General features: G+C 37.4%; 1 protein-coding gene across 3 annotated transcripts in view; it reads left to right on the forward strand.

Moving 5' to 3' along the window:
- Positions 1 to 12,510, forward strand: part of LOC145978964 (vacuolar protein sorting-associated protein 26C) — a 54,847-nt gene that overhangs the window by 19,351 nt on the left and 22,986 nt on the right. For 2 of the 3 annotated variants that reach the window (XM_083112001.1, XM_083112003.1), the window contains exon 7: positions 6,612 to 6,727. In XM_083112001.1, coding sequence (XP_082968127.1) covers positions 6,612 to 6,694 — 83 coding nt within the window. In that variant the 3' untranslated portion in view covers positions 6,695 to 6,727. Of the gene's footprint in view, positions 1 to 6,611; positions 6,864 to 12,510 lie in introns of those variants that run through there. The other variant, XM_083112000.1, reaches the window with a different exon arrangement.

The raw sequence follows: 12,510 nt of genomic DNA on the forward strand, positions 1-12,510 counted from the left end.
GGAACATGGAAACAAATAGGTTCCATTGATACATACGATTTTTGTCGAATATCGCCACCCGACAAAGTATCTCACCAGAGCGTATAGAAGGAATAGTGTGTGCACTCCCTGAGTTGCCGTGGTCCACCGCCTAGATGGCAGTGGTGACGTTTGAGACTGCGCGGAAGATGCTCGCGTTGCTTACATAGCTAACTACATAAGAAACAAAAATGCATGTTACTTACGTTTGGAGAAGAGCTCAGCAGCTGGATAGTTTGAAGAATTTCGGAGATGATTTTGCTGTCTTCGAGGCACTTAATTCCTTTCTTATCTCCTTGGTGCGGAAGAAAAATCGACATTTCAGATAGTGAAATACGAGTTTAGGTAGCGTACGCAGCACATGATCTTCACAGCATCCTAATTGCGAAGCAATTATATTTAAATTGTCCAAACACTCAAAAAATATATCCCCCCATAAACTATTAGCACATGATAATTTCTCTGCAACAACATCTTCCACTCGTAACAGCACATCATAAACACTTTTCGATGCATAGGTAAGGTATTTACAGCCGTCACCCGAACCATAGACTTGGACAGGGTCGCCGACTTGTCAAAATTATTGGGGGGGGGGGCTCTGATCACTGAAATAAATTAATGAATGAATCACTCTCCCTTTTTTAAGTTTTGGCCTCAGTGTTCGGAATCTCATAAAAGCCCATGAATTTCGCAAAAATATCAATTTTAACAATACTCATAATTACATACTTAGTATATAATAATAAGTCATGTGTTTTGCTGTCTCTGGTCATAGCCCCCCCCCCCCCCCCAAAGTTGATGGTTTAGCGGTCTCAGCCCCCCAAAGTTGATGGTCTAGAACATTTCAAATGTGAATTTAAAGTTAAGTTCATGGGGCACAATTAAGCCCCATGGAGTCGGCGCCTATGGTCTTGGATTAGCGTAAGTGAGGCAGGTACGTTAGTTGGTTCCCCGTGCAGAAAAGTTGTACACAGTTTACAATGCGTCACTTTTGAAATATACCGCACTGTGTATCCTGCCAAATGATACACCAAGTATTCTTTACCAACACTTTGTTCATTTAAGTACGGTATGTTGCTTTCCCAGTCCGGTATTTGAATTTCATCTTCAACAATGGAAATTTTTTCCCTTATTTTATTTTCAGGTTGCTTCTTCACCGAAAGATTTTTATTTTCGGTTGCTCTTGCCAGAGTTCGCATTTCATTAACAAAATACGTCAGAGGACACTGTATTCACAGTTTCCGCCCGAAAATAAAGCAAGTTTTGCTGGTACGTAAATTGATTGCACATATGTAAGTGCAGAAAATCCACAGTGGAGGGATGATCACCACAAGTGAACGACCGCAATATACCAAAATGGCCCAAATTAATGATTAAATTTTCCTGTCAAAACGTACTTGTAATTGTTCTTCCACAGATATTCGGACACTTCTAAAGTACTTTCTAAAGTCACTCTTAAGGACTCTAGCGTTTTTTTCTGAAGCGAAGGAATTTCGATTATCTCTAAGGACAGCATTCCATTTTATTAAAGTTGTATGTGCTTCTGATCCTTTATATATTGCTTGTGCAGGAGTCATATCCAGATCTACAGCCGGGTACGAAACACGTAGGCATCTTGTAGTTTTCGCTCGCTGCTGTCTCAAACACAATAATAATGCGTTGAACACAACACAAACTAGTCACAACGGAACAATCACAAATCTAACGACACTAAACTGAATAACGTAACAACGTTGTCATTAATAAAAGTACACAATGTTATTCTAGCACAACACAACACAACACAACGCTCTACATAATGCGCGGCCGCACTGCAAGCAGAAGACGCTCGTCGCAAGCGAAGGTGCTGCCAGTGTTTCGGTGGGGCACCTCTCTATTCACTTGGCTTACGGGAAGAAACCGAAGTGCGCACACTTCCTCTTCTATACGCTCTGATCTCACTACAACATGCGACAGAAATTGCATGAACTGCAACATCCAACAAAAATCGCATGCATAAACAACAAGAGCTTTAGACTGCAAATATGCTGCAGGAATTTTATTACTCCTCTGGCTCACTTCACCTTATTTAATGTAGCATTGCTTACGAAGGTTTTCTTTAATCATCCTGACGTATTACTTTTTTCGCACAAGTTAACATACGTTTACAATGATATTGCACTATTCTTAGATATCAAGAAGAATCCAACCAAATGGGATATATATTGAATACTACTGTCACAAAAAAGTCAAACATAAATCTGCATTGGTGAACGTTATAAAAATTGGCAAGTGCATGCTCCCAAACTCAAATTTACTGCAACACTAGTATTGCAATGAAATTAACGCCAGTCTCTGTCCTGTCTGTTTAAACTCGTGAGAGATGGTCATTAATCTATCACTGAGTGAAGTTAACGTCCAATATTATGAAATAAAATACTAATAATAAATACGTAAATATTTTAATATCATATTTACCCGAATCATTCAATCATAAAAGCAAATCACTTTCTTCAAGAATTGACTTTTCTCTGCCAGCCCTGCTAAATTTTCACTTTCCATCTACTGATTTATACGAGGGGTGGCCAGAAATTAATTTCCAATTAGTAGGTACATTGATTTTTCGCTTGATTTTTCGCAAACGCCAAAACCGTGAAAAATGGTAATTGCTGTGAAGTTATGTTTAGGAATGTGCAGTGATGTCTGGACACATTTTTCGCCCGTTCGAAATATCGAAATAATGCGACTTTGGCATAAAATGCGAATTGTTGGCGTTTTTAGTGATTTTTTTAAAAAAGAAATGTCCTAAAACAACGAAAAATTCCATGAAATCCAACATTCTTGTCTTTTCTAGGCAATGTTTGTGTACATAGAACATTCAAGTTTTCCAACATTTTACTCAAGAGTAAACTATAGAGTTATACGTACATGGAATAATTCCGACAGCCACATTAAATCATGTATTTCCCACTAGTTTTTCAACTTCTATCAAACCCATTTGCATCACAGAGCAAAGTGGCAGGGTTTTAACAGGAGATCGAGTGCGTATCTACCGTCACACGGGAGCCACATCTTCGTATTTGTAGCACGAGATATATTTTGAATTACCAAGCTAAGTGCGCATCATCGGCATTTGTCGAGCGAGTAATAATGGAGCTCAGTCGTTAAGGCGTCTGACTACTATGCGAGAGACCCGGGGTCGATCCCCTGCGGGGGAGAACCGGGATGTTTTCCACCTATTCAAACTGCTCTGGCGCCCACCCAGCATCATGGTAACCAGGAGCGTGGTGCTGATCACATCACCTTTACCTTCATCCGTGATCAGGAAAGTGTGGAGCCCTAACTCCACACCCCTACTATACACCTTCATGGAAAAGTGCAGGGGAGCACTTTACTTTTACTTCCTCAAAAATCTGTTTCAACATATCAAACTGTCACGAAAATACGTAGACCATGTGACCTACAATTTAAAATAATCGTTTAAAAGCAGAATGGAGTATTACGTTTCGGTATATTTGGCAGATAAATGTTCTAAAACAAAAACACGAATTTTGGGAAACGTAAAACTAACAAGTCAAAAAAAGATAATGCCAATTCTTGGTGCCACAATATATCGGTATCTGTGACGTGAGATTGATTGATTTTATTTTTTGGGGTGTGTCGCCACTTATGGTCATTATGCATCCTTCAGTAGCCTATATACAGGGAAAATTCCATTATCTAATATCCTTACCTTAAAATTAAAAAAGGGTTATTGAAAATAACTTTCCCAAAATAACTTTCAATATATCGAACTCTCACGAAGAGGCGTAAGCCATGTGACTTACAATTTGAGACAGTAGTTTGGAAACACCATGAAGGTAAAATTTCAGACATTGGCCAGAAAAGGCGCTAAAATGAAAATGTGAATTTTTGGAAAAATAACACCGTATAGTAAAAAATAAAAAAATAAGAAAAAACACCAATTTCAAAAAAATAACAAAATATCAAGGCCCCTACCGATTAGGCATAAATAAAACAAGAATATCAGTTGTAATTTATTGCATTAGTAACAGTGAGTCCTAACCTAATTTTCGGCATAATCACCACCGTTGTTCTGGCATTTGTCGTAGCATGGCACTAAATTTTGTATGCCCATGGTATACAGGGTGTTTGACAGCAAAGACTGGAACTATCTCTACCGCAGTGTAGCTGTCAAATCCTTGCCCTGCCAGAAACCTCTTCAGTTAAACAAAAAGAAGAAAGTCGGTACATTCAAGGCCAGTGCTGTACAGGGAGTGGTCCAAGATCTCTCACCTGAAGTGATGCAAAGGGCCTGTGTGTACTCAGCTGTATGGGGTTGTGCACATTCGATTGGCCTTCCGTGAATTGTCTGCACCATCGTGTGACCAAACTATCACTCACGACGTCCGGTCTGCACACCTCACACGATTGCTGGTGGCTCTGTGCCAAATTCTGAGCGTGCAATGTAGACTACATCACAGTCGGTGGGAGACTGTATGAGAGCTGCAATCTTTAACCTAGAACTGTCCTAAAACGGCTGCATTGCAACTGTACCAGATTGCAGCTACATGCCACTTCTTTTCTTGCCTGCGTGTGTATGTGTCGCTCTCCAACCACTAGTGCTTCATATAGGCACCATTAAAGCTTTTTTCAGGATGCCCCTCGTATATGAACTTTCAGAAGCTTTTATTATTAGAGTTTTCCTGTTTTAATGTGTGGTTATCTAAATCAGGTACCTATACAATACAATTCTGTAAATTTCTTGCGTTCAATTTCTAATACCTACATACCCTTTTCGTCAGCATTAATGGTATAACTGCATGTTGTCAGTTTCACAGCACTTCACTTGGTTATACTGTACAGAAGCAGAAATCCCATTGATAATGTAAGGAAATATGACACTTTATTTTGTTCGATTAAATTGTTTCACTTATATGCAAGAGTTAAGTTGTTTGCTTTACAGAGAAGAGAGAAGTAGCTTTATGCATTGAAAATTGAGTCCGCACTCATGGTTCTTGCAAGCAGAGGGTTCCAAACCTCAGTGGAAATATCAACATATAATACAGATAATGTATAAGGAGACTGATAAATTACAAATTGTATTTCTAAATCATTCACTCTTCACTCTTATCTCATTTAGTCGTAACTTTAAAAATAATCAAGTATTTTATTTTGAACTTGCTGCGTATGACAAAATTCCATAATCCTTCCCTAGCTTGTGAATTGTAATAATTTTGAAGATTCACTATTTTGCAGTTTGAATTCAAATCATAGAAAATAGAAAAATTAAGTCAATTTCATAGAAGATAATATTGGTACTTAACAAATCCATACCTGGATCTGTATGATTTTATTATTTCCATGTGCAAAAACATCGATTTAGTTTAGTTTGTAATTGTCAGGGAAAAATGTAAATTTTTGTCCTGGAAAACCTGGAAAAGTCAGGGAATTTCATTTCTGCTTGTTTGTAGCCACCCTGACTCTGAGTCAGGTTCACTTCTTTGGTGCATCATGCACTGTACCAATATGTAATTACTACGCTCGAGGTGTGGAAATTTGGTTGGAAACATTTCTAGAAGCAAAGGACAATTTACAGTGATGTCAAACCTCCTATGACTTCAGTCAATGTATCATCGCGCTGCTACGCCAGGGGTCCCAGGTTCAAATCCTGCTCGGGCATGGTTGTTTGTAAATGTCCATTCATCAATTTCATCACTCATCCCCATCTTCGCAAATTAGCCAAGAGGCACAAACCGTGAAGTAAAATAAAACAATTCAATCAGTCAATCAATCAATTTAGGCAATGTATCTCCGTTACTTCAACGCAGAGTATGTAACCATATTAGTATATTACATTACTATTTTTCTAGTGCTAAATCTTTGGAGTTTGCAACAAGTGCTCGAGGGTGCTGTTGTTTTTGAGAAGAGGGTCGGAATCTTATCAAAGAGATCTCTGTGTGGGCGTGAATTTTATGACGTTTTTTTGTCAGTATGGCTGGAACAAGATACATAATAGACAATAGCAGTTGTTGCCTCTGGGTCGTGTAGCGGTGAGATGAATAGAAGAGAGAGCAGGGTTAGCAGATAGTTACCAGATTTATGATATTTACAGGAAATTTCAGTATGAAGGCATACAGATTTTAGAAGTAAGAATGGCTGTGATACCAGGCTAGTGTTGGGGCAAATCTGCTACGGACAATGTGTGATGAATTAGGATTTGCAAATGGGGAATCTTGCGAAATAACTGGCAAGAAGTTGCTACGAAATTGAAGAAGTGTTGGAAAAATTGAGAAATATGAAGAATTGAAAGAATTCTTAAACTATATGAGCAATTTAATTAGAAATGAAATATAGATATGAACAGTGATAGAAAAGAACTGTTCCATACTCAAAAGTTTGTGGTTGCATGATTTGAAACACTGTACATTCATATTGTTATGTTATGAGTTTGAAAACTATACAAACAGGTTGTTGTGCAGAAGTATATGAAGTGTAGTTTGGGAAAAGAACAGGGCAGATAAAAGCCAAAGTTAATTTTACATACAACTTAATATTTAAGAAATCTTACATTTTTGTTACTTGTATAGTTCTGTTTCTTTATTTCTTTTCAGAGTTTGAAGTGAATATTGTAATAATATTTCAGGATGATCACCTTATAACAGAAAATTTTCCAATAGTTTTGACACGATACTGAAATTATGATTTGGGGGTCCCTGTTAATACTCTGGTGAGTTTCTGCAAGTTACAACAGATTTAAGGATCATTTGTATACATTTTCCTTGTCAATCCATTCTTTGATTGTTATTTATACTGTATGTTTGTAAGTATATTTGTATGAACTGTAAATATATGAAGGTGCTACATTTTTATTTTTCATTTTTCTTGAATATTTGTTTCACATAAACTTAATGATGTGTAAGTCAGTGGAAGACAAAATTTAAAATATAATAATTACCGTATTTGCTGACATGTAAGATGCATTTTTGTATGCATTTTTGAGGAAAGAGATTTTTCACTGAAAAATTATAATCAATTTACAGTATTTCAAATATAAAGTAATATGTATGTCTATCTTGAAATAAAAACTTATGTAATATAACTAGGAAAGAATACATTTTAAGACTGAAACACACGGAACTGGATTTCCAATAGGTGCTGGACTGGCTATCAATCTGCTAGTTTTCGCCTCACACAATACTTGTTACTGTACTTCCGACATTGTACAGAGCTGACAATCTAAGGAAGATGGATGAGCGATTTGAAGAACGTTGAAGGAGAATTACTCCTGTTATTAAATATTAAAAAAAGAAAAGTATAGATTAGAAATTGACTCGAAAGAAAATATGGAAATCAATGAATACTGAACAAGCTTTTTAAAGAACTCAGGTATGCATATTCATACATGAGATTCACAGTATTCATTCATAAATCATAAATAAAATATTTTGTTCAACTAAATATGTCAAACATTGAAGACACTTGTAATAATAAAATTCACCTGGACACACTCCCCCAACCAGATCACCTTCCTGGATGTGGACGTGCACATCGAGGGAGGACACCTGACTACCTCCATCCACATAAAACCCACCAACCACATGCAATACCTACACTTCTCCAGCTCCCACCCGTTCCACACCAAAAAAGCAATTCCATTCTCTCTGGCCCTCAGGGGACAGCGCCTGAACACTTCACCCACCTCCCGCCAGAATTATAACCTCCGCCTACACCAGGCCCTGGTTAACCGTGGATATCCCTCCATCCTGGTCACCAAGCAAATATCACGAGCTGCCTCACATACCACTACCACCAAGAAACCTGCTGCCACCAACCCACCTGCACTCATCACCCAATATCATCCCCACCTCAACAAAATCAGGCACACACTGCACTCTCTTCTCCCAATCCTCCACAGTGATCCCGAAACCAAAAACATATTTCCCGACAAACCCAGGGTGGTTTTCAAACGCCCCCCTAACCTCCAAAACATCCTGGTCCACAACACTCCTTCACCACACATCCAACACCCCCCTGCCCATAAATGCAACCGACCCAGGTGCAAGACATGTCCCATCCTTATCACTTCTCACACCCTCCAGGTGCACACGGCCACTGGCAAATTTACCCTCCATCCCAAAGGGACCTGCCATGCCTCAAACCTTATCTACATCCTCACCTGCAACATCTGTGGTGATTTTTACCTGGGGGAAACATCAACAGCCCTCAACCTCCGCATCAATAACCACCGCTCCTCTACCCAAAACCTGGACTTTGCTGTTGCCATTCACACCAATCACCACAATATTCCATTTAATGACTGCTTCCAGGTAGCAACCATCCATTCCTTGCCCCAATCCACCAACACCTCAATACGTAGAAGATGGGAGAGGGCCTACATATCGACCATGAATGCACGTCTCTCTACTCCTGAAGATGTGACATACCATCTAACTAACTAACTCCCTAGCCTTCTTAAAGACGAAGGTTCATGGCTGCAGCAACACAGGCCTTCCATCTTTCCCTATCTTGATCAAGATCTATATACTCTTTTCCATTCTTACCGATTTCCCTTAGGTCCATCTCAACGTTGTCCCTCCATCTTCGTCTTGGCCTTCCTTCAGGTCTCTTACCATCAGGTTTCCCAACAAGAATCCTGTAAACTTCTCTTTCCTCTCCCATTCGTGCCACATGGCCTGCCCACCTAAGTCTTCTTGATTTAATTATTCTAATAATATCTGGACATGAATACAAATTATGTAGTTCTAAATTATGTAACCTTCTCCACTCACCTGTCTCCTCATCCCTTTTAGGTCCAAATATTTTCCTAAGGATCTTATTTTCAAATACTCTCAATTTATGTTCCTCTTTCAATGTAAGGGACCAAGTTTCACATCCATATAATACTACAGGCAAAATTACGGTTTTGTATATTTTAACTTGTAGTTTCTTAGATATTAAAGGAGAAGACAAAAGTTTATGAAGAGAGAAGTAACATGCATTTCCTGAATTAAGCCTACTTTTTATTTCCTCTTTAATATAATTTTCATTTGTTAATATTACTCCTAAGTATTTGAATTTGGAAACTGGTTCAAACGATTTGTTATCAATAATTAGATTTTGATTATTACCTAACACTTGGTTTCGGCCTGTAAGCATATATTTAGTTTTCTCTTTGTTAACTTCCAAACCTATCTCTTTAGCAGTTTTGAAAAATATTTTAGCATTATTCTTAATTGTATTCACATCATCCCCCAGTAAGTCTACATCATCTGCATATGCTAACAACTGAGTCACACCATTTAATTTTAGTCCTTCTTTAGTTTCTTTTATCTTCCTAACAGCATATTCTAAGGCAAAATTAAAGAGCAATGGAGATAATGCATCTCCTTGTTTTAACCCATCATGAATTGTAAATTTGTCAGACATATTAATACCCACACGAATTTTACTTTCTGTTTCACTGGTGCATATTTTTATCATACTAACAAGCTTCTTAGGTATTCCAAACTCTACTAATATATTATATAATTTATCTCTTTCGACTGAATCATATGCTTTTTTGAAATCAATGAATAGCTGATGGACATTTTGATTATATTCCCACTTTTTTTCAAGTGTCTGTCTGATGTGAAAAATTTGATCTGTAGTTGATCTGTTACGTTTAAATCCACATTGATAATCACCTATAATTTCATTAGCGTATGGAGTTAGTCTTGTTAAAAGAATGTTAGATAATATTTTATATGTTGTTGAGAGTAGAGAAATTCCTCTGTAATTATTGCAGTTCATTTTATCACCTTTTTTAAACACAGGAACAATTATGGATTCTTTCCACTGTTGAGGGATTTCTTCTTTATTCCATATTAAACAAATTAATTTATGAATTTGACATGTTAATGAATTTCCACCATATTTAATTAACTCAGCTGGTATTAAATCAATGCCAGGTGCTTTGTTATTCTTTAGCCTTTTAATAGCATCTTTAACTTCAGTCAAGTTAGATTCTGGAACTAAAGGTTCTGCTGTGTGGACTTCATTTACTTCTGATTTATCTCCTATATGAACATTTAAAAGGTCATTAAAGTAGTTCTTCCATCTATTTAGAATATCGCTTGGGTCAGCTAGAGAATCACCGTATTTATCTTTTATCAAGTTTACTTTAGGTTGCCATCCCTTTCTAAACTCATTTACACCTTTATATAATTCTCTGATATTTTTATTTTTGCTGTTTGTTTCAATTTCGTTAATTTTGCTTTTCAAGTAATCTCTTTTTTTACTTCTAAACGTGCGGTTAACTTCTCGCTTTATTCTATTATAATTGTTTAGATTTGTATCATCAGAGTTATTTAACCACCTAAGTCTAGCCTGATTTCTTATTTCTATTAGATTATGACATTCATTATCAAACCATGGCTTACTTTTTCTCGGTTTATAGTATCCTATACTTTCTTTAGCTGCTGATTCCATTGCATTACGTATGTGCTCCCAATTCTTATTTACGTCTGTTTCATTTATATTTTCATCATTTAAATCCTACAAAACATCAAATCTATTTGACAGTTTAATTTGGTAATCTTTCTTAATTCTTTCATCAGTAAACTTTCCTGTATCAAATTTTATAACTTTTAGATTTTGTTGCTTATGATTTATCACCGAGAGTCTTTCTCTTACTTTAGCAATTACTAAATAATGGTCACTGGCACAGTCAGCACCTCTATGTGTACGAACGTCAATTATACTAGTATGCCTTCTCTTATCAATGAGAATATGATCTATCTGATTATGAGTTTTACCATCTGGAGAAGACCAGGTATATTTATGGATATCTTTATGTTGAAAAGTGGTACTTTTCACAATTAAATTCTTTGAGGTTGCAAAAGTAATCAATCTTATACCATTATCATTACTTAATTCATGAAGACTTTCTTTACCAATCGTGGGTTTAAATGTCTCTTCTTTGCCAATCTGTGCATTACAGTCACCTAACAGAATTTTCATATCATACTGAGAAAATTTATCAAAGACCTGTTCTAACTCTGTATAAAAATCATCTTTAGTATTATCATCTTTATCTTCCGTTGGTGCATGTATGTTTATTAAAATAATTTTACACCACCTACCCTGTAAAACTGCATATGATATCCTATCATTAATAAATTCTACTGTTTTAAGAGCCGAGATAATTCTATTATTTATGAAAAAGCCTGTTCCAAAATTATGATTTTCAGTACCACCATAGAAAAAAGTATAATTTTTAATTTTACAATTCCCTTCTGGCCACCTAACTTCCTGGACAGCCACTACATCTAATTTATACTTAACTATCTCATTAACTGTACACTGAAATGCCCCAGGCCGGTAAAGGCTCAGAACATTCCAGGTGCGTAATTTAATATCCTTATTCCTAACGTAGATCTTATCCTTAGTCCAGGGACCTCCCAAAGTAGTCCCCACCCGGAGATCCGAACGGGGGACTATTTTACCTCCGGAATATTTTACTTTGGGAACATCCATGGCCTTATATTGCTGTTTCTTGACATTTTTTTTTTTGTGACATACCATCACGAAAATTTAATTTTTTTCTGTGTCCGGTGAGTGTTTCCTCTCTCCTCTTTCACTTTTTATTTAGCCCTTGTGGCCCTACTTCCTTTTATCCTACATATATATATATAATGTGTACACACACACACATACGAGGGGAGAGTGAAAAGTTTTGAGCCTCACAGGGAAGGGGTGTTTGAGCTACAATTTCTCATTGATTTCTCTACATAATCTCTATAATCACCCCCCAGATCAATGCACTTGTGCATTCTGTGCTGCAATTTGTTTACAGTCATCTGGTAGAATGATTTGTCCTGAGTCTCCCACCACTGAATGACCTCCTTTGTCCCTGTGGAAGTGATGTCCTTGAAGTGAATTCTTCATAGCAGGGAAAAGATGAAAATCTGATGTAGGTAGGTTGGGGGAATAAGGTGAATGGGGAAGTGCTGTGAAGCCACACTCGACCAAAGCAGCCTGTGCAGTGAGGCCTTTCCAACAGGGGTACCGAATCACAGCCCTGTCAGCCTTTCTCTTCTCCGACACTTCATTCATTTTCAACCTGACAAAAAAAATATAAGAAAACATGTAAATTTCCCAAAAGTTCACAGAGTGTCCTAAAACTCATACCTTACATCCTCCAAAATTTTAACTACCTTGCATCACTCCTTCCATGTGAGGCTCAGTATGTATGTATGTATATATGCATATACGTGGTCTGTTAGGAAAGTAATGAGACTGGCAACACTGTGCACGAACCGGCAACGCTGCTGCCTCCACTTTCACACGGCAGGTAGGCGAACCCTTGCTGTTGACTCAGCACAAGTTTCAACTTGCTGCAGTTCGTACACGATTGTTGAGAGCGTCTGACGTGAAGTTGTGTTTGTGAGGTGCGTTACGAAAATGGACTGGCAAAAGTTTGAGCAACTTTGTGCCATCCAATTTGGGTAAAGCTTGGCGAATCCGCTACTG

The sequence above is a fragment of the Lepisma saccharinum genome, chromosome 25 (assembly GCF_977018435.1).
Source record: "Lepisma saccharinum chromosome 25, izLepSacc3.1, whole genome shotgun sequence".
NCBI classification, from domain to species: domain Eukaryota; kingdom Metazoa; phylum Arthropoda; class Insecta; order Zygentoma; family Lepismatidae; genus Lepisma; species Lepisma saccharinum.